This window comes from Anguilla rostrata, chromosome 3 (assembly GCF_018555375.3).
Source record: "Anguilla rostrata isolate EN2019 chromosome 3, ASM1855537v3, whole genome shotgun sequence".
NCBI lineage: Eukaryota > Metazoa > Chordata > Actinopteri > Anguilliformes > Anguillidae > Anguilla > Anguilla rostrata.
Window position 1 is genome coordinate 21,837,679 of NC_057935.1, and position 23,247 is coordinate 21,860,925.

At 50.4% G+C, this 23,247-nt stretch overlaps 1 protein-coding gene and 1 non-coding gene across 10 annotated transcripts in view; one reads left to right on the top strand and one right to left on the bottom strand.

Annotated features, from left to right (window-relative positions):
• The window catches only part of clasp1a (cytoplasmic linker associated protein 1a), an 83,031-nt gene that overhangs the window by 55,003 nt on the left and 4,781 nt on the right, over window positions 1-23,247 (bottom strand). For all 9 annotated transcript variants that reach the window (XM_064326749.1, XM_064326748.1, XM_064326747.1 and 6 more), the window contains exons 2-7: window positions 7,990-8,068; window positions 7,629-7,732; window positions 7,235-7,326; window positions 6,840-6,915; window positions 5,459-5,556; window positions 4,140-4,210 (exon numbers count right to left, since the gene is read on the bottom strand). In XM_064326749.1, coding sequence (XP_064182819.1) covers window positions 4,140-4,210; window positions 5,459-5,556; window positions 6,840-6,915; window positions 7,235-7,326; window positions 7,629-7,732; window positions 7,990-8,068 — 520 coding nt within the window. The remainder of the gene's footprint in view (window positions 1-4,139; window positions 4,211-5,458; window positions 5,557-6,839; window positions 6,916-7,234; window positions 7,327-7,628; window positions 7,733-7,989; window positions 8,069-23,247) is intronic.
• Window positions 8,437-8,566, top strand: LOC135252076 (U4atac minor spliceosomal RNA). Its single transcript, XR_010329306.1, has one exon. It is a non-coding gene; the product is annotated as a U4atac minor spliceosomal RNA (small nuclear RNA).

Consider the following 23,247-nt stretch of genomic DNA (forward strand, 5'->3'; position numbering starts at 1 on the left):
CTTCCACCCAGTTCCAAAATAAGAGCTCGCTGCGTCTCCCCCCCTCAGAGCCCTCTCCTCCGCTCACCAGGTAACCCGCACCGGAGTTCGCCCCCCCCCACCCCCCCCCCTCCCCTCGCGCTCCTGCCCCGCGGAGGACGCCTCGTTTCGGGAGCCCCGGAGCGGAGAGAGAGAGAGCCTCTCTACCGGGACGCCGCGGTCCCGCCGTGCGTCAGGGTGACCTTTCCAGGCGAACGGGGAAAGAAGAAGGCCAATCTGACAACGGGATTTCCTGGAGACAGTCGCTGCCTCGGCTTGATAAATGCACACAGAAAGCTAGGGACTCTGCACAAGGGGAATTTCAGCCCCTGCATTCTTACTGGCAGTACTGCTCCTTCAGAGAAGTAACAGGATGTTCGCCTGCAACGTGAAATATGGAATATGTCCACAATAAGAGAGTAGTACTCTATTTATAGCCAGACTGCATTTGTATTTATTCACCTTTTCCTGCATCAGATTTTGTGTAGGAGGACGGGATAGGAGATCTATTCTCGTTCAATGTTCTCTCCCCGTCAGACTGACGCTGTGATAGTGAATCTACCTCAGCCCTGACGCTGCTCTCCAACTGTGAAATAGAATAAACACGCACCAGTTCAGCTCGCTGTTGTTAGAAATGGGTCATGTCTACTACAAATAAGAACACCACCACGGTGAGAAATTCACACGTTTTTAAACTGCCTACAACAGTGAGTCTACACAGAACAACATTCAGCAATATGGATGACACTTCACTGGATACAGAGAAGACTAATGAGACTTCACTCTGGCACAGACCACCACCCTAATGAGACTTCATTCTGACACAGGGCACCACCCTAATGAGACTTCATTCTGACACAGGGCACCACCCTAATGAGACTTCATTCTGACAGAGAGCAGCACCCAAATGAGACTTTATTCAGAGAGAGCACCACCCAAATGAGACTTCATTCTGATACAGAGCACCACCCTAATGAGACTTTACTCTGACACAGAGCACCATCCAAATGAGACTTCATCCTGACACAGAGCACCACCCTAATGAGACTTCACTCTGGCACAGACCACCACCCTAATGAGACTTCATCCTGACAGAGCAGCACCCAAATGAGACTTCATCCTGACAGAGAGCAGCACCCAAATGAGACTTTATTCAGACAGAGCACCACCCAAATGAGACTTCATTCTGACACAGAGCACCACCCTAATGAGACTTTACTCTGGCACAGAGCACCACCCTAATGAGACTTTACTCTGACACAGAGCAGCACCCAAATCAGGCTTCATTCTGACACAGAGCACCACCCTAATGAGACTACATTCTGAAACAGAGCACCACCCAAATCAGGCTTCATAATGACACAGAGCACATCCAGGACAAGTGTGAGGCAGGGTGCTCCACTAAATTTGGCTGACTGCATCTGACCACATACCCTTACTGTGGGGAAAGGGTGTGTCACATATAAATCCCATGAGCCTCTGCACTGCCTATAGGCCGGTACTTTTTAGGAAAGAGTTGGCTAATTCAAAAACATCCATCGGAGTGAAATGACAATGCAGAAAAATAAGCTAAGAATGAAAGTGGATGTAATCTAAGCAAAAAATCACTAAAATGGGAGATTAGCGCTGTTGCAGCCTAATCAACGCTGCAATCCAGCTGTAGGCCGCAAGTAATGCACAATTCAAATGAAGCATTCCTTGGAGGGACATACCAGTTTTCAAGTGCCAAAGTATGTGCATTCAACAAGGGTTAAAAACAAAGACATTTCAGCCTTCAAGTACCTAAGAAGGCCCTGAAGTGTGCTGAACAGGAATCTTCTGGAGCTCTGACCGAGAAGATGGCAGTAATGGGGTTAAAGATGGCCGCTGTTTCATTACGTCCTTCGAAGCGGCACGTTAAACAGAAGCAGTCCGCTCGGGAAGGTCAGACCTGAGCTCCGACGATCTGGCCTCGCTCGCGGTACACAACGGGAGCGCCGGGTTCGGCTTCTTATCTTTCCCCCGAGAAGCCGGGCTGTAAAGCCACACCGCCCAAGCACGGTCATTAGACCCTCGGTATCCCAGAGTCCTCGGCTTCGGCGGGGGGGGGGAAGCGATACGGCGAGGAACACAAAGAGAAAGGGCTCGGATATCAATCACAGTTCAGCGGCTCCGTTCCTCTCCCCCTGCCCCCCAGGAAAACAACGGGCTTACTGGGATGAAAAGGGGGTGGGGGGTGGGGGTGGGGGGGGGTTACTCAGTAAGGAGGGGGAGTCGCCGTTTCTACAGAAGGAGCCCCAAGACAGCGAAAACCGGTATCCCGGCAACCAAAAGTGAGCCCACTCCGAGGAAGACGATAATGAAAGGAACTCGTTAGGATGTTTTTTCTGGGGTTTGTATCGTTCCGGATTCAAGGGGCTAGAGCCACCACAGTGCATGCTACAGTATGACCCCCCCCCAGCCCCCACAACCCCCCAAGGACACAGACTTAATCATTCTCTTACATGAATTAACTTGCCTTCCCAAACAATTAGTAAAAACAAATGAAAAACAGCACGATAATAACAGCTGAGCATTTTTTTAACAAAAAACATTCTCTCTCTTTTTTCCTGCGTTGCTGAGAAAGTCACTCTGAAAGGGAAAGTAATGAAGGCTAAAGCCTTTCCACAGTCTGCTCCAAACATGCAATCGGTCTTATTCTTAGTCTCTTCTTAAAACAGCGTGGTTCGTTTTCTGGCAAAACCTTCTAATTTTACCACCAAGGGCAAAAATCACAGAGAAGACCCTTTGAGGGAAAAAATCAATCCCCAAACTACTTCTTCATTCTACCTGCAAACACACACACAGGTCCACGCACACTCGCACTCACACACACACACTCACACGCACGCACGCACGCACTCACACACACACACGCGCGCACACACACGCACAGGCGCACACTCAAACACATACACACGCACACACACACTCGCACACACTCACACACACACTCACACACACGCACACACACGCACACACACACACACTCATGCACACACACACGCACACACACACACACAGGTCCACGCACACTCGCACACACACTCACACACTCACGCACACACTCACACGCACACACGCACACACACACACAGCGGGGGATGAAATCCCTCCTGCTGACAGCAGTAATGTGTTTGGGCCCGTGCTGGGAGAGATTTACGGGCCGGGCGCTGACACACGTCAGGCCCGCACGCTGGCGGCCGAGGGAACGCGACCTCCACAGGCCACGCCCACTTCCTGTCACCCCTGCCTTCGTCTGCCTCGGACACGACAGCCGAGAGAAAAACGGACAGGGGCGGAGAAAGCGCTCGGGATGAAAAACTGAAAGAGAAAGACGGAGAAAGAAAGAGCGAAAAGGGGAAGGGAGCAGAGGGGAGGAAATCGCTCGTTCTCTCCTCCTCCTCCTCCTCTTCCCTTGGACTCCGCCGGCCGGTTTAAGGCCCATCTGGAGAGGATCTGGTGTGTGAGAAGCTCTCTCTCTCTCTCTCTCTGTGTGTGTGAGGTTGAGTAACGGCCTCGGCGTCGCCAAACTGTATTTAACCGCGGCCCGAATTCAAAGCGGGAGAAGGTTCTGAAGAAGAGCGGGAGAAGGTCTGAGGAAGAGCGGGCAGCAGAAGAGAGAGAGAGAGAGCGTCTCTCCGCGTGAGACACGAGCCTGTTTACGCTGTCGCCTGCATTTCAGACGAGTCAGACAACCAGATTTCAAAGAGGATGAGAAGGGGGAGGGCTCTTAATTTGGCAACAGCTGGCACCTTTAATCTCCTTCCCGTGGAGAGACAACCTAATATATGAGGACAGGAACAGGCTCGGAGGGAGGGGGGTTGGGGGGGGGGGCATGGGCAGACCTGAGAGGGGAGGGCACAGGTACATTCAAGTTTGGCTACAGTGCATCTTTTTTTCTAGAACATTCCTCCACAGGAATGCTTATTAGGTCATCAGCCCACAGAGGACACAGAGGCATAGGGGCTACCGGCAACATCTCCCGCCTGTCACGCCTCCTGACATCAGCGCTGACCAATGGGAGCAGAGCAGGGCGGGGCGAGCCAGGAGACGGGTGCAATGGCAGAACAGCAGGGGAGGGGTGGGAGCTGTCCACTCACCTGAAGCCGAGGAGAGGATCATGTTCCCAGATCTTTGGACTTCGTCAAACTTGCTGAAGATTACATTTAACCTGGAGGGGGGGGGAAGAGAGAGGCGGGATCAGCGGTCAAGGTCCTGGCAGGGAGAGGGAGGTGGGGCAGCGGGGTCAGGGACACGCCCCTCCCTTCCAAAAAACACAAGCCTAACAGAGCAAACAGGACAAAAAGGGCCAATCTGCAGAAACAGGAAGTGCGTCTGAACTCAAGTGGGCCACATCTGCTGTGGGCAGCTGGCTCTCAGGACACCCAGCATTAGGAACATTTCAGGGGTTTTCGCAATGGACTGGGTCCATATGTGAGTTCCGCCCAAAGGGCAAATAAAGAAGTTGAAAGAAGCCGCGTGAGACTAATACTGCTAAATTACCCCCGTGCAACGTGCGTGATGGTTCGGCCCAGCTGTTCTTCAGTAAAGTGCCATGCACTCACACATGGGCTAATCCAATCATCCCAACTAGCAGAGGGGGTAATTCAATAATAGAGGTGCATGGAAGGCTGTCCTTCTTGTGGTGGCCTGACTGGGGGGGGGGGGGGCAGGGCAGTACATATTACCCATAGTGCTTTGCGACCAGACAGTCTCACACAGTGTCAATCTAAGTCAGGAAAACTGTCATGAAATTCCCATTTCTATGGAAGAAAGTGAGATCTTAACGAGAAACGGATGCAAGATGAAGTGCTAGGATCCAAATTTCATCAAGTCATTATGAAAAAAAATTAAATTATGTGACGAGTTAGGTCAGCATCATCTAAGGGCAGTCGGTACTTCCCCACAGCCAAAAGAAACATATACTCCCATGTGTAAGAGCTGACAGAACTAGCATATAATCAAACTAGTGTAATGAACACTAACATGGAGGGAAGCACAAAATGCACTTGGATATTTACCATATAGGCCACAATCACAACATCATGCAGCAGCGACACATGACCTATTTGCAAGGTAAAAAAATAAATAAATAAATAAAAATTCTCTACGGTGGCGTCCTGAATTTATCTTTTCAACTTTTAATGTGGGCGTGCTTATGCAACACCATGGTAGCTACTGCACCCCCTCAGACCGTATTCACAAGTGACTCCATTACGCTGTGAGACTCCATTAGAGCACAAAAACACCTACATACAGCACATTCATGTCTGTTCTTCTTCAAGTGCATTAAAGGAAAGGAAGCTACAGGGGAAATAAAGTCCTGTCCCAGTGCCACAGGGAGGAGGAGGAGGAGGGGTTGGTGGTAAGATGGAGGTAAGATGGAGGCAGGGCGTGCAGGGTGCGGTAGAGGTCGTACCGTGACTGCGGGATGCCCTTTTTGCTGAGATCCATCCGCACCTTCTCCCCCACGTGCCGGTACGTCTCCACCAGGCAGTTTATGGCCCCGTCCCGAACCTGCAGGACAACGGGACAGTGAGCTCATCACAGAGCGACGGAATTTCAGCGTCCGGAACGGTGTTCTAAAGGGAGGGCTGCTGGGCGGCTCACTCGGATAAAGCACCACCCCTGTGGCGCGTGGACGAGCTCCACGGTCTCGGATCGAATGGCGGTGCAGACGGGGGCCGGGAGCGTTCGGCCGGTCAGAGGTCTATGTTTCACCGCGCTCCAGCAAAACCCGCTGTCTGATTGGGCAGAACGGCAACACCGCGCGTTTTGGGAGGAGAACCGCGGTCGTTTACACTCCGCCGAATCGGCAGCGGGGTTCGCGCATGAACGCGGCCGCGGTTGCAAACGATTGGACGTACCAAATTCGGCTGAGAACGGGACACGCTGAGCACCGCGTGAGGCGCCAAACTCATTTTTCAAATGAAATAGAATTTTAAAAACTTTGCAAAGCGCAGTTTTGTTCTCAAAACTGCGCTTCCGAAAAAACCTGACCTGGCCTGTGACTGCACTCCACAAACCCAAAGCGCCATGTCAGTGGAGGACTGATCTATGGGCAGAGCTTCCTGTTCCAGACAGGAAGTGCCATTCCTGTGCTGACAGATAGGAGCGGGGTGGGGACCTCTGGATGTGCGCTCTTGGAACAGGAAGTGCCTAAAACAGCCATTTTTCTAAAAGCCTGGCGTGTCTGTTCGGATGTTTTCTGCTGGTTCTGCTGCAAAGTAACTACACAAGAGCCTTTAAGGTTTGGACCAATAACTCTGAAGAAAAGTCGAAAGTAATAACACAGGCTTCAGAGGAAAACAGAGTCACCAAATCACGTGACCTGTGCTTCTTTGATAAAATATACATTTTACTACAATACAGAATATCAGCAATGTGTGAGAGTAATAATGTCCACAAACAAAATAAACACAATAATAATATACTATGAGTACTTTTACCATTGTGATACCAAACTAGTCTCTTTCCAAGAAACATGTTCCATTAACTATTACATAGGTCATACATGTGTTTGATTATACGCGTCTGAAACGGCCACAACCTTGACATTACTTATTTCAGCATATATCTGTATTTTCACCACTTCCGTCCTGGTTATCATCGCATTTCAGACGGTCATGGCAGAATACAGCAACTACTGTCGAAACTATAATGCACTTTCTCGAAATGGCCAGCAGATGGCAGAGCTCTCCCGAAAGTCTCGATTTACACCACTAGGGGGCTCTCTGAGATTTTGAGACGCGCTTGAGCCGCATTAAACGAAAAATTGAAAGCAATGAAACATACAGTACCTGACTTGTGGGATCTCCTAAGAGGTTACATATATGGGGCACAATTTTGCTAAGGGTTAAGCCTTGGGCTCCGTATCTAAAATGGAAGAGAGAAAGATGTTTCATCAGCCATCTGAAAAAACACTGGTGTCCACAGCAACAGTTGCACTTGCGAAGTCTGAAACCGTATTACCGTTTGCAATAACGCAGGGCGGACGGAAATTATGCATCATAATTATCAAGTCATTAGAGACTCCGTAATTTAATTGGAGGAATTCATCATTTAAAATTAGTTTAATTATCATCCAGTATAGAAGGTACACAAGATGAGACCGGAATGTGCCAGATGGTCACAGGTGAGGTGAGGTTTGAGACGAGTATAGACTGGTGAAATGGGACAAAGTGACCAAACTTACGCGTTTAGTGTGGCGATAAGGCAAAGACAGACCCCCTCCCGGGTCCTGTTGTTCTTGTGTTTGAATCCCCCGAGCATTCGGTCCCATACGTACTGCAAGAAAATTATTTTTTAAAAGAGTAAATAAATAAATAAGAACAACCAAAGTGAATATAAAACTATGAATTTAATAACAAACAGACACATAAAAAGAAAATGGATAAAATTATAATTCAAAATCACAAGGAAATGCCATTTGCATTTGTGTGGATAAGGTCCTCAACATCAACAAGTGCTTGGAAAAATGCTACTATTAGTGAGCTTTGAGGCAGGTCAAAGTGCCTGATTTGGACCCATGGAACAGGGGCAGGGGGAGGGGGAGGGGGAGGGGGAGGGGGAGGGAGAGGGGCATTTACCTGTGGGCTAGCAGCCTGATCCATTATCTTTAACAGCAGAGCTTGGTCCTGTTCGCGCACCTGGTCCTTTGAGTCCCCTAAACGGTCCATCAAGCTGGGAAGCACTAGGGACAAGCAAACGAGGGTGAAACAATTACCCCTGTAAGCCCGCAATCTGGGGTCTCCTGATCGAGAAAAATCCGCTTTTAAAAACTGAGGCAAGCCGTGAGCAATGTTATATCTCACCTCCAGTACCACAAAGGTGTCAAATGTAAAGTTTTAAGAATGAAATTTGATTACAAATAAGTAATTTCAAAAATCTGTTTAAGGTCAATGTAAACTGTGATTCTGTGACACTAAGAACAGGTGATGTCACACTTACCTGTTCCAATCTGTGTTCTAAAGCGATCCTGTAACCTGGTCACTAAGGCTGACAGTATATCCATTCCTAGCAAAGCCACCTAAAAAATAAAACAAAACATACACATCAATATTTTATTATTATTATTATTATTATTATATATAAACCCAGCAGGTTCCATTTTATTTATTGCAAGAAAGTATTATGTTGAGCACAATTTCTCCTTTAACAGCTTTCAAACAGAGCATTCAGATACAACTTGCAAAGGATTATGGGTAATATCCTATTTTCTGCATTTAATCATTATTTCATGGGAATTGGGAGGTGGTACCAGCCTAAAACATGTTTAACACTGCTTAACACATACCAAAGGTCCGTAAATGACGTAAATCTTATCGTATTCTCACACACCCCAAACGAAAACACAAAGGCTCATCCCAAGCATCAGGACAGGTAAATTACTATGTAACCTTCCTTGTCTTGGGGTGACGCGGGTTGTTCAATGAGCGTATAGCGAGAACGACTCTGCTAACACCATACCAACACATTACGCATCACCTGAGCTTTATGTTCAGGCTATGGTGCAATTTTTGGAACCCTTATTTAGGTAAAACGAAACAAAGAAATATGCGTTCTCTGAAAACCGAATATGCTGCCATCTAGCGGCAAAATTGCGTATTTCACGGAAAATGCATGTGGGTTATTCAGCACTTTGCAGAAATACGGTCAAGATGCAGACCAATAAACCTAATAGCAGAAACATAAAAACGATAACAGGTACCGTTTCTCTGTATTAAAAAAAAAAGATTTTTAAAGGGAAATGGCTGTACAGTACGACTTCAGCAATTACTTAAATTGTCTGCAGCGCTGCCTGAATCGGTAATCCTGCTTCTTTTGTTCACTGACAGCAGGAATTACAGTAATTAGGTATGACACCTAAAACAAAGGCTGCAGAGCACAGAACTGCATCAGCAGCACTCAACAGGAGATCCGCTGCACACTACATTTAAACAGGCCCCTCTGTTCAGGGCATCCATAAATCAACATTTTATTAAATAGATGTTTTTCTTTAAGCAATCTCACAAAAAATATGTTTATACGTGGCAATGTGCGTACAAACACACATATAAACACACACACGTATATGCATGCGCATGTATGTCACCCAAGCAAATACACAGATACTTGTGGAGGCAGCTAATTCCCAAACATATGAATCACCTGCATTCATAGTGCCTTTCCAGGGCCTCAACGTACTTCACAGGGGCGAGGGCGAAGGAGGGGCCAACATTTTAACCACCACCAATGAGCCGTGCCCACCTGGCAGTGGCATTCATCACACACCAGCTGGGTGGGCGGAGCCAAGGATTTAGTCATCATCCAGTTATGCTCAGTGTTAGATTGGAAACCAGTTTGGGACCCTAGCCAGAGGTGTAAGGAAACAGCCCCAGCCTTTACAATAAGAGCCACAAGATCTTCAATGGGCCCGACAGGCCTGGATCTGAGTTTAGCATCTAATGCTAAAACACGGTTTCCTACTGGAGCACCAGTACATGAGTTTTGGGCCTTCGGTTTGAGCCAAAATACTTCCCTGCACTGTACAGCATGAAACAGGCAAAAGGCTGACTGAACTCAGCCAGCCTGTCTGCCATTGTATCAATCCTGGATTAATTATGAAAAGATACAACCCTGTGAGCGTACCCACAATGCATCGGTTCCCATGAGTCAGGGGAACAGCTGCAGTCAGTTGCTAAGGGGCGGGGCTTCAGAGCAGGTCTGGACAGCAGAACAGCCGTGCTCTCAAGAAGCAGCTCCAGCACCCTGTCATTATTTCTCTGGAATTCTTCTCAAGTTCCCCTTTGAAGGTTCTGCACTGAACATCCACAAGCCCAGGTAGATATGACTCACCTTGCGCTGATCCTGGACCAGTTTCAGATTTACTGCACGTAATAAGCAGTCAGGTGCCAGGGCTGCCCTGGCTGATCCTGGATCAGTGCCTGGGGGCAGCATCTACACAGAACGAGTTGGAGCCATGCAGACGGGAGCAGGGGGGGATGCTCTCCTTTGCTGCTGATTCCTTGAATCCCACCCCGCGTGCCTCAGCAGGACTTATCATACATCGGACCGGAGGGGCGACAGTCTGTAGCGGTGCTGTGCGTTAGCGCCGCTCAGAACAGCTTTTTCGGGCCAGTAAGAACACAAACGACGCGCGTGAAAGCAGCTGACCGCCCAGACTCCACCCACCCCCACCTGAGGAAGAAGACGGTGCCTCGGAGTCCAACGGCTCCAACGAGGCCGAGCGCAAAGCATCATGGGACGCTCAACTGCGCCGTCTCCAGACAATCACGGGGCCGCCGCCTCCGGCCCAGAACCGCCGGCGGGACGGCGGTGACGGCAGCGGCGGAAACACAGAGCGGTGCGTTCAGACCGCGGGGAGCGTTTCCCTCGGGGGTGCCCCACGGGTCACCGCTGGGATATTTATACAGCTCCACAACAATCTATCAACACACACAACAGCCACAACGGCCATCCTGGTCTTAAGACCAGCGGTGTACAAGGTCCGTACGAGTTTTCACCAGCGGATTTCCAGAACTTCTCAACGGGCCTCATTCACAGACCTTTTCTTTAATTATTCTCACAATCCAACAACGTGCACAACAGTGACAACGGCGATCCTCGTCTCAAGACCAGCAGTATACAAGGTTCATACATATTTTGACCAGTGGATTTCCATGACTTCTCCATGAATGGGCCTCAATCACAAAACCCTACTTATTCTCACTTTTTTTCTTAAAAATTGTTCCTACGACAAAAACAATATGAGATTCGTGACACGTGTGCAAACCTTTGTTTTTGTGCGTATCCCAGGTGTGAGAGATGATGAATGCTGGCGGTTTGTAAATGTTGTGTGTTCATGTGATTTGCGTAAGGAAACGGGCGTGAACAAATACAGATAAGAAAGAAAATGACGAATGGCGAAATGTTCTTGGGACCATTCTTACATACAGTTTATGATCAAATGTGATCGTACACGTTTCGTGAATGAAGCCCACTGACTATAAACCAAATTCTCATGACCAAACATTCTGCGATGTGTTTGTGAATACAATGCAGAACTGAGGATAAAATGTGCTATTGAAACTAACCATGGCAATTCCAAAAGCACACAGTTATACCTTGAATAACATGAATGAATGACAGACAATATAGTTTTATTAAAAGAATAAACATTTATAAATTTACTTGGTTGATAGGTATTCCATAACACTGACACATTCAGAAAGAGCTTTCATAAGCAGCAGTGTCTAGCTAGTGCACATATTACTTTCCTTTATAGAGCACATTTTAATAAAACGTTGACAGTTGGCCAATACCTCAGTGAATATAAACGAACAAAATAAGTTAACATTTATACAGTTCACATTTCAACAAGGTTAGAAGTCTAGGTGAATAAAACACAATTTTCAAAACAAATGCTTTCTTTTTGTGTCTGACTGTCCAACTTAACAGTCGCCCACACGTCATTCTCTCTTTTTCCACAGACACACACACACACACACACACACACAGGACTCTGTCTTTTGCAACCACAACATATCATTGTCCTTGTGTGGCCACTATTAAACGTGTAGGTATGGGACATGTTGCCCTGCCAAGGCGAAACTGGCTGGATGGCATACCTGCGATCCCAAACTACGTTTCCCTGGCACATTGGGTGCATTGGTGTATTTTCTATCTAGCAACCAAGCAAGCGTGTTTTTCATGACCGTTCATACCCTGTGTATAGTGTGTTAGACTTTTTATTTTATGTAAAATAAGAGAAATATGTGCGACAGTATTCTACAGAGCCACACCCCACACAATAGGACACACCCCCCCCAAGACACGAAACCACAGTGCTGGTGAGCAATACTCCAAGGATGTCACTATGACTGAAAATGACACACTATTTTTTTCCATATTAATCCTCATAAAATCTGAGTCACTGGAAAGCACACTAATACAATCGATATGCTTCAGAGTAATCCCCTAAAGGTGATCTGGTCATGATTGAGCATACTACACTTCTCTCTCTCAGACTGTGCACCTTCACTCTCTCGAATGTGTAAGGAACACCCACCTACTGCCTGGATAGAGACCAAAACCCACAGGGAAGAAGCAAGTCACAGAATTGCTCTCCCAATTATATACCCAATCAGGAGTTTTCAACTCCTGTTGTCAGGTAGAACTGTCCAGGGCAGTTTGTGTTCTGATTGCCATATGGTGCCACTGATGCTCCTCCATGGGTGCCTGGGATGAGCTGCAAAGCATGCTGGGATGCACCTCTGGTTCTCCCTCTACCAGTAAGGCAGCGCAACTTCCTTTGGAAGCTCCACGCCGTGGTTGGGGCGGGGCCTCGGCGAGGACACGCCGTCCGTGATTGGTCCTGTGATGAAGGCCTGCCCCAGCTGGCCAGGCCTGGTCCGGTCCGCAGGCCTGTGGCTTCGGAAAGCGGGTCTAGCGATAGCAGCGCTAAGTGCCCCCAGAACCGGCAAAAAACCGAGGCAAGAACATGCCAGGGGCAACAATGAGGGGGATGGCACACCTTAAGAGGAGCAAAGGGATTTAGGGGGGGGTATTCCTTTAGAGTAACAAAAGCAATGGGGGGGGTCTGTGAATGCATTTTAAGAGAAACTGGAATGTCAGGAGGGTGAGGGGGCAACAATAACCAGACCCCCCCCCCCCCCCCCCCAGCCCCAGCCCCCCCCAGCCCCAGCCCCATCCTGCAAATTCCACGTCCTTCCTCTTCAAATGAGGGACCCTTTACAGCCACTTTCTCCCTCAGGCTAGAGCAACCCTACACTGGCTGCTGAACCAAGCAGGCTGGCCCGGAACATTCTGTGGCTTTTCAGAAGAGAGGGGAGGGGGGGGTGTACGATGGCGCAGTTCCCCAAGGTCAGCCGCCTGGCTTTAATGCACGGGGGAAGTGTGGGGTGGGGGTTGGGGTGGGGTCGAGGATGGGGGTTTGGTCAGTTCTCCCACCTGTCCGCTCCTCTTCCGCAAATAGACCCTCCTCAAATATAGCCACGCCTTTTACGAGCAGAGCCACACCCCCCCCCCATGCCCAGTTTCACTGCGGTCAGTGCAGAGGCAGCTGCAGGAGAAAGGGACTGACTGACTGACTGACTGACAGACAGCAGCTCTGCATTCAGGCAGTGCGGAAGACAGAGCGCTGGACCCACGGGGCCACAAGTTAGACTTTGATTAGAGATTTTGTGCAAGATCAGATTTTGAGTTGGCCTACATCTGTCAAGACATATCAAACACACAGCTTTTGGGTTTACTGAGAATTAAACCACTGTCTGCTAGAGGACGTCGTTCTTGACGGATGTGGACCTTACCCGGATCTCTTCATTAAGTGGAGCTCACATTTCGAATGAGCTTCAGGCCTAGCCGAAAGGGAGCCACAGCAACAGAGAGGTGAAGTCTGACTTCCACCAGTCAGTACATACATGCACACAGTAACCCAACACTCGATAGGGTCCGTCAGTGAAGCAACAGCAAGCCGGCACTCTGTATCCTGTGGCTCTTCCTCAGACCGTTACCGTGTGAACCATGAGAGCCCAGCGCGTCCGCGTTTGCTGTACGTTAGCGGATGATTTTACGGCAAGGCGTCCCTCTCCCTCCCAAGCAGGGACGCCGTGCTGCAGGCTCTCTGAACCGCCCCCTTACTCCCCCGCCCCGTGGAGCGCGCGGTTGGCTAAAGCGCGGTTACATCATGAGAACGCCAACGCCATTTCAGCCGACACGCTGAGAGGAGCAGGCCGCGCCGCGCCGCTAGCCACACCGCGCGCAGCTGCGACCGCGGCGGGAACGGCCGCCGCCATTACGACCACGGCCGGTTTAGTGTACGCCGCTACCATCATCATCATCATCATCTCCACAACGTCTGCAGGAACGTGCGAAAGGCAGCAGGGCACGCTGTCCGAAGCCAGCCCGAAATGGCGAGCGCTCCTCTGTGCAGGACGGACACCCCGCGCGCCGGGGCTCTCCCTTGTGTGTGACGGGTGAGCCTATCGCCCCCGACAGGCTGTCAGCCGGCGTTGCGGCGGAGCTCTGATGGATCTGAGGGGGCCGTGAAGGTGACCGAGCTCCGGGGAGGCGGTCTCCACGCAGAAAGCGCACAGACGCGAGTAATATCCCCGGAGTCTTATTCAGGACTATGAGCGAGCGGCCAGCCAGGAGGGACGGACAGGCAGGCCAGACTGTAGAGCGGAAAGGCCCACACCAGAGACACGGGCGCAGGGTCCTTAGGGGCCGAGGGGGGTCTCTTGCTTTCAGGATGGCGTGAAGCCTGCAAGAACCCAAATAGCATACTGCTGGTGCTTAAACTTCACATATTCCGCTCAACTGACTGGTTTACAACCGAAAGCTTAGCATAAATCGAGGGCTCCATTTTGTTTCGTTCTGCGCTGAAAATAGAGGCTTGAGCACTGGTCAAGACCATCAACCCGAGCACCTAGACCATCCGGTGAGGCCTCAGAAGCGCAACCAAGGCAGCCATCATCATCGCCGAGCTTATCCAGACCTTCCTTATCCCGTAGCGTCCCTCGACCTCAACCCCCCGCTGAGCTGCGACGGGTGTACTGCTGTATATGGTCACACTTGCAGGGAAGGTTTTATATGACAAACAGCTGCTGGGAGAATAAAGCATTTTTTGAATGATTATTTTTAAATAAAAGCTCAGGAACTGGACTTCAGTCAAACCCCGAGCAGCTCAGGGGAAGAGCTTAAAAGCCGAGGAGTTCATCATGTTCCCGTTTAACAACGGCTCCATTCAGGGTGGGGGGCACGGCAGAGAGGCGTACGAACACGCCCGCCGGCTCTCTCACCCGAACTCGCGATTCCGTGGCTTCGCCAGGCCACGAGGCCGTCGCCTGTCGCCCGTCGCCCAGGCTACCCCGACGGCCAGGTGCGCGGCCGCGCCCACCACACGCAGGCACAGATCACCGGCAGCGTTTGAATACCTTTGAATAACAGTCAGCTGCTCCTCTCCATATTCAAAACCCGCCAAACCGCTGCTCACTCACTTTAGCGCTTCGGGGAATGTTCCGGAGACTGCCAGCGATGGCATGACTTCCATCGCCCCCGCTTTGGTTTGTTCGCTCCGAGCGAATTCACATTCAGTCCGCCATCAAACGGGAGCCTGAAATGCTGGCGAGGAGTCAGTTACTCTTTTTTTACTTTACGTGTGAAACAGCAGGCCTTCGCAAGTGTGCAAGTGCAGGTTTGAGTGTGTAATAGTACGCACGAGTAAGTGAGAAAGTGTGAGTGAGAAAGTGTGAGCGCTTGAGATGTGAGTGTATGTGTGTGTCTGTCTGTTCGTGCAAGTGTTGTAGTGTGTCGTAGGGTGTGCATAAGCGTGCAAGTGATTGTACGCATGCAAGTGAGCAAGTGTGTGTGTGTGTGTGTATGTAAGTGAATGTGTAGTGTGTAAGAGTGTGTGTGTGTGTGTGTAAGTGAATGTGTAGTGTGTAAGAGTGTGTGTGTGTGTGTTTAAGCATGCCTAAGTGTGTTGTGTGTGTTGAGAGTGCACTGTGTATGCGTGTTTGTAGGGATGTAAGGATGTGTTATTCAAAGCTAAACAGAGTGTCGTGCTCTGTGGGTGTTGTAATTGCTGAATGTAGTGTGAGAGTGTGCAGGTGTGTGAAGTGAGTGAGTGTGTAAGAGTGTGTGTGTGTGTGTGTGTGTTAAGCATGCTAGTGTGTGTGTGGTGTGATGTAGTGAATGTTGTGTGTGTGTGTGTGTGTGTAGATGTGTAGTGTGTAGGTGTTGTGTGGTGTGTGTGGTGTGTAGTGATGTGTAGTGTGTATAGTGTGTGTGTTGTAGTGATGTGTAGTGTGTAGAGTGTGTGTTGTGTTTAAGCTGTCTACGTGTGTAATGGTTTCTGCGAGTATCGTCCTCTGTTTGTGTCTTTGCTCACACTGCTAATGGACACGGCCATGCGTGTTTACTTCACACAGCTAGACCAGAACAGTGCGGTCTTAGACGTATATATTGCCTGAACACGTGCGGATGAGGGTCTGTGAAGGGTGTGGTGTGTGTGTGTGGTGTGTGTGTGTGGTGTGTGTGTGTCTGTGTTGTGTGTGTGTGGTGTGTGTGTGTGTGTGTGTGTGTGTGTGTGTGTGTCTGTGTGTGTGTGTGTGTGTGTGTGTGCGGTGTGTGCGTGTGTGCGTGTGTGCTGTGTGTGTGTGTGTGTGTGTGTGTGTGTGTGTGTGTGTGCTGTGTGTGTGTGTGTGCGTGTGTGGTGTGTGTGTGTGTGTGCGCGCGCGTGTGTGTGTGTGTGTGTTGTGTGTGTGTGCTGTGTGTGTCTGTGTGTGTCTGTGTGTGTGTGTGTGTGGTCGTGTGTGAGTGTGTGTGTGTGTGTGTGTGTCTGTGTGTGCGTGCGCGTGTGTGTGTGTGGTGTGCTGTGCGTGTGTGTGTGGTGGGGTGCTGTGTTGTGTGTGTGTGGTGTGTTGTGTGTGGTGAGCGTGTGTGTGTGTGTGTGTGTGGTGTGTGTGTGTTGTGAGTGGGGTGTGTGTGTGTGTCTGTGTGTGTGTTGTGTGTGTGTGTGTGGTGTGTGTGTGTGTGTGTCTGTGTCGTGTGTGTGTGTGTGTGTGTGTGTTGTGTGTGTGTTGTGTGGTGTGGTGTGTTTTGGTGTGTGTGTGTGGTGTATGGTGTGTTGTGCGTCTGTGTGTGTGTGTGTGTGTGTGTGTGTGTGTTGTGCGTGTGTGCTGTTTGTATGTGTGTGTGTGTGTGTGTGTGTGTGTGTGTGTGTGTGTGTCTGTGTGTGTGTGTCTGTGTGTGTGTGTGTGTCTGTGTGTGTGTTAGAGTGTGTGTGTGTGTGTGTGCGGTGTGCGGTGTGTGTGGAGAACCTGAGCTTGAGCAGCTCGTGTTCTCCTCTTCGTCTCCAGGCCCTGCTCTTTGTTGTGGGTGAAGACGGTGGAGCCTTCGGCCCTTTCAGGAACAGGACGTGTGCAGAAGCTCGGTGCCATTACGCACGGCGGGGCCCCTGAGGTAACTGCGAGGGGCGCTGAAGCGTCAGAACAGTGGGGCCCGTCCAGGTTATGAGAAAAAAAGAAGCAAAGTTTCTTCAAAGCTTTGCCTTTCAGCCGACGAGTTCTGAGCACCTAGCTGGTCTGGGCTCGCCGTTCTCCCCGAAGTAAGAACTCCGCCTCGAACCGTTTTCCATTACCGCAGGCCGGCGATTCGCGGCTCGGAGCGGGGGCCTTTAAACGCGGCGGATTCGCCGCTGCGGATTTTAAAGAACAGGCGCGGCCGTGAAGCGCCGAACGTCAGCTGCAGTCAAAACGAGAGCGGAGGACGCGCCCCCCGGCATCCCGCAGATTACGACCGCTTCGGAACAACCAAACGCCAAATATTCCATCCGTTCGGCCAAGCTGTTCAAAACAAAACCTCGTCTGCGGAAGGCTAGCTGCTGACTGCAAATGCTCTGATGTTCAGGCTAACCAACGAAAGCATGGAAATGGCTCTCTCTGAAGACACGTTAAGGAAAGCAGTAAACCAGCTTGCTGGGTTTAGCAAATCGGTAAGCAGTGCAAAACCATAGGCTGAACAGGCCCCGTTAAGAAAACAACAGGAGGAAATGACACAAGGACGAATATGTTTTGTCTACTTCAAACATAGAGGACAGAGAGGTTCTCAGAAGCATAAAAACAGTCTCTAATTCAATAACTGTCACCGTAGATGTAAAAAGCACACCTAGACAGACATCCTGTACTGCCACCGCAGAGTAGAAATCAAATAACACGCGTTAAGAAAGCGCATTCGGAGAACAAAAAAGCCAAGGGTTCGTTTGGTCAACTTCAAGTTTCCCGGAAATTCGGAAAGTCAGCTATTCAAAAACAAAGCTCAAAATGAGCCAGCGACCAAAAACAATAGACCCAGAACACACACAACTCTCACGGCCTTGCAATATATGCAATTAACTTGGTTTAAAAACAGCTAAATTGTAAGATGTGGTACATGGTACACGACACCCCAGAGACAAATATAGATGTACAGTGCAGCACTTGCTTGCGGGAGCATTAAGACGTCCATTTTGGCTCTGCTTCAGCTTTTTTCTTTGGGACCTTCCACAACTGTGCCCTCATATCACACACACAAATACACAAATACACACACACAGAAACACAGACACACAGACACGTGCACACACGCACAAAGTGAGAACGCAGGCACAGACGGCTTGAGAAGTCCAAAGCGGGGGTATCAAATAGTCAGACAAGGCTTTGAAGAAGTGGATGTGAACCTAAAGCTCATCAGAGATTCAGTACAGATCAGCTGCTAACTCATCAGGGCTAATTCATCAGTGCTAATTCACAGGCATCAGCTCCCCGTCAGCCTCGCTCTTTTGAGGAAGACGTCGAGGACGTGCACCGAGGGCCCGTGCGGACTGCGCTGCGCGGCGGTAAAGCACAGCCCCTCCGCGGGAGGGGGCGGGACTAAAGCAGGCGGCGAATAAAGGCTCGCCGCCGCCGTGTTTGGGTGCGCCGGCCGCCGGTCTGGAGCTCCTCAGGGTGGGCGGGGCCAGAGAGGCACTGGCAGCCCGCCAGCCCGTGGCAGCAGAGTCTGCTAATCCAGACTCCGGTCCCATAATGCACTCTGAGCGACTCCCCCCTACTCCCCCTCCCTCTCCCTCCCTCCCCCATCATGGCGCCTTCCCTGCCAGCCAGCGTGGCCTCTTCCAGCGCAGCGCAGCCATCGCGGGGGCCATCGATCGGCGCGGCGTAGCGGGGAGCGCGCAGCCTCTCTCTCTCTCACTCTCTCTCTCTCTCACAACACCCCCCCCCCCCCCCCCCCCTGCAGCCCCCGTAACCACCCAAGCAGAAAATGGGATGCGGTCCTCCTCCAGCTAACGCAGGAGCTGTGGAAGCGCCGCAGCTCCTGATGGGCCCTGCGTGATGGGAGGAGTTTCATAGCAGAATCATCCAGAGAAATGCATGAAAGAGAGAAAGAGAGAGAGAGAGAGAGAGAGAAAGAGAAAGAGGGAGAAGAAAGAGAAAGAGAAAGAGAAAGAGAGAGGGACGACAAGCAAGCAGTCAGGGACTAATTTGAGGTGGCAGGAGACAGAATGCTAGCAGAGGACAGACCATGAGGCGAGGAGGTGGGGCTAGCAGCGTGAAGTAGTCGCCAAGGAGACTTTACACATGACACATTACACACAGATCAGCGAGACAGAGGAAATGTTATGTGTCAGTGTTACAGTGGAGACAGCACGTACCACTGCAATGGAGGAGACAGCACGTACCAGTATTATGGAGAAGCCACTATGCACCAGTGCAATGCAGGAAACAGTATGCATCAGTGTAACGGAGGAGACAGTATGTATCAGTGTAAGAGGAGCAGGACATTTATGGATTCAGTGTAATGAGGAGACAGTATGCTCAGTGTATAAAGGAGACAGTATGCATCAGTGTAATGGAGGAGACAGTATGTATCAGTGTTATGAAGGAGACAGTATGCATCAGTGTAATGAAGGAGACAGTATGTATCAGTGTTATGAAGGAGACAGTATGCATCAGTGTAACGGAGGAGACAGTATGCATCAGTGTAACGGAGGAGACAGTATGCATCAGTGTTATGGAGGAGACAGTATGTATCAGTGTAATGGAGGAGACAGTATGCATCAGTGTAACGGAGGAGACAGTATGCATCAGTGTAATGGAGGAGACAGTATGCATCAGTGTTATGGAGGAGACAGTATGCATCAGTGTAACGGAGGAGACAGTATGCATCAGTGTTATGGAGGAGACAGTATGCATCAGTGTTATGGAGGAGACAGTATGCATCAGTGTAATGGAGGAGACAGTATGTATCAGTGTTATGAAGGAGACAGTATGCATCAGTGTAATGAAGGAGACAGTATGCATCAGTGTAATGAAGGAGACAGTATGCATCAGTGTTATGGAGGAGACAGTATGCATCAGTGTAATGGAGGAGACAGTATGCATCAGTGTAATGAAGGAGACAGTATGCATCAGTGTAAGGGAAGGAGACAGTATAGGTTGAGGAGACAGTGCATCATGTAATGGAGGAGACAGTATGCATCAGTGTAATGGGGCAGGAAGGAAGAGAGCTATGCATCAGTGTATGGAGGAGACAGTATGATCAGGTGAATGGAGGAGACAGTATGAAGTGTTAGGAGAGAGAGCCTCCTGACAGCGCTCTGGCCCCGGGGGTGACTGACACTGCACAGGCCCATGTGGAGGTGCAGACAAAGTAAACAGAGCTCTACACCCTCAGACACAACGGGCTGCCAGGCAACCAGGCTCCATAACAGCCCGGCGGGCTCCGCCCCTTTCAGCAGCCCGCTGTGCCCCGCCCCCCTGGAAACATGAGCAAACAGGCAGGAATGTCCTTTCGCCCCCCTCACTGTGCCAACGCACCAACACAGCTTCAGCTGCATTACTCGCTGAGCCATTACTGCTAACGCTAACACCGCTAGAGCTCCCACACATACACTGACCTGAGCAGCGCTGTCACTCAAGCATCATAAATAATATTCTAATGACACAGGACTCCGGTCACTCCCACTCCCCAGCGCTGCTTTTATCTCCTGATACAGCAAAGCTGTTAAACTGTCTTTAAACTTTGAGCTTGTTGACAACTGACAGCAAAGGAATGCAAGTTTCCACACAAAGACAGACTCATACACACAGACTCTGTCACACACACAGACCCTCACATACACACACAGTATCTCACATACATACAGACTCTCTCTCTCTCTCTCTCTCTCTCTCACACACACACACACACAGACACACACACAGACACAGACACACAGAAAGACAGACACACAAACAGACACAGACACAGACACAGACACACACACACACACACACACACACACACAAAGCAAGCGTCTTTTAGGTCCAAGACCGTGCGTTTTTGGTTTAACAGTTAACATGTGTTTATCTGTTCTGAGGAGAGAGCGAAGTCCTCAGGCAAGGCTTAACGCTGCAGCGTTCTGAAGGGCACCTCAGACCCTGCTCAACACCCTGAGGCCAAACCCGGTGACCCCCGCTGGTGCATTCTGGGGGCGCACCACGCAGACACCATGCAGCCTCCTGTGCACGCACACACCGGCGATGAGGACCCACGCGCTCAGTAACTTTTATTAGTTTACAAGGCACTGGGCCCGCAGGGGCATGTCCCATTTTGAGTGGTACAGACGGGTACACAACAGCAACCAGAAAAGCTAACAAGGTCAGCGAGATTGGCGGCCGCTTGACTTTAACGGAGGCTAATGGAGGTTAGCGGCTCGTCGCATAGCCGCCGCCGCTGAAGGGCGAGGCTGCCCAAACCGCAGCCCGGCGCCACTTTTCCCCGAAAGGGGCAGAACACGCATTTAACGGCGTTCGAGGCTTACGCGGGTCAGCCCTTCGGTGGGTCACCTGTGACGCGGGGGCCCGCCTCGTGTGTGGCAGTTCATAAACCTGCGGGTGAAAAACCTGCACGACGGCAGTTTTTTTACAGCCATGGTGAGACAGCTCTGTTCTCGGGTCTGACCCAAAAGAAGACAGTCTTCTTGTTCAAATGCCTCCCAGAGTCCTCAGTGAGGTGTTCTCCTCTCACAGCACTGAGCTAATGCGCTAGCTGAGTAATAAATGCATGCATTCCTAATAACTAACACATAATACCACTGGCATGCATGAAGCTAATCATGTGTCACAGGACTGTCCTCCACCATTAATGTGTGGTGCCACCATTTTTCATGTACGGTGTTAATTTAAACTTTGGGAGACGGTCGTTTTTAGTATCAGTGTATAGTGTGTATCAGGACTTTAGCACTTTTAAAAGCCTTTTAAACCATTTTGAAGCATCCAGCACATTTACCTCTTAAGCAGCTTATATCCCAGTGACAGTTCTGCAGTCAAAGCTCTACGGGAACACTGGCACCCAACACCCAACTCAAACACACCCAGCTCCATCACCCCCAACTCCATTACACCCAACTCCAACACACCCAGCTCCATCACCCCCAACTCCAACACACCCAGCTCCATCACCCCCAGCTCCAACACGCCCAACTCAAACACACCCAGCTCCATCACCCCGAACTCAAACACACCCAAATCCAACACACCCAACTCAAACACACCCAGCTCCATCACCCCCAACTCCACTGCACCCAACTCCAACACGCCCAACTCAAACACACCCAACTCCAACACCCCCAACTCCATTACACCCAACTCAAACACGCCCAACTCAAACACACCCAGCTCCATCACCCCCAACTCCATTACACCCAACTCCAAACCCCACTCAAACACACCAGCTTCACCCCCAACTCCATTACACCCAACTCCAACACGCCCAACTCAAACACACCCAGCTCCATCACCCCCAACTCCATTACACCCAACTCAAACACACCCAGCTCCATCACACCCAGCTCCATCACACCCAGCTCCATCACCCCCAACTCAAACACACCCAACTCCATCACACCCAACTCCATCACACCCAGCTCCATCACCCCCAACTCCATTACACCCAACTCAAACACACCCAGCTCCATCACACCCAGCTCCATCACCCCCAACTCAAACACACCCAACTCCATCACACCCAGCTCCATCACACCCAGCTCCATCACCCCCAACTCCATTACACCCAACTCAAACACACCAGCTCCATCACACCCAGCTCCATCACCCCCAACTCAAACACACCCAACTCCATCACACCCAGCTCCATCACACCCAGCTCCATCACCCCCAACTCCATTACACCCAACTCAAACACACCCAGCTCCATCACACCCAGCTCCATCACCCCCAACTCAAACACACCCAGCTCCATCACACCCAGCTCCATCACCCCCAACTCCATCACCCCCAACTCCAACACGCCCAACTCAAACACACCCAGCTCCATCACCCCCAACTCCATTACACCCAACTCCAACACACCCAGCTCCATCACCCCCAACTCCAACACGCCCAACTCCATTACACCCAACTCAAACACACCCAGCTCCATCACACCCAGCTCCATCACCCCCAACTCCATCACCCCCAACTCCAACACGCCCAACTCAAACACACCCAGCTCCATCACCCCCAACTCCATTACACCCAACTCCAACACGCCCAACTCAAACACACCCAGCTCCATCACCCTCAACTCCATCACCCCCAACTCCAACACGCCCAACTCCATTACACCCAACTCAAACACACCCAGCTCCATCACACCCAGCTCCATCACACCCAACTCCATCACACC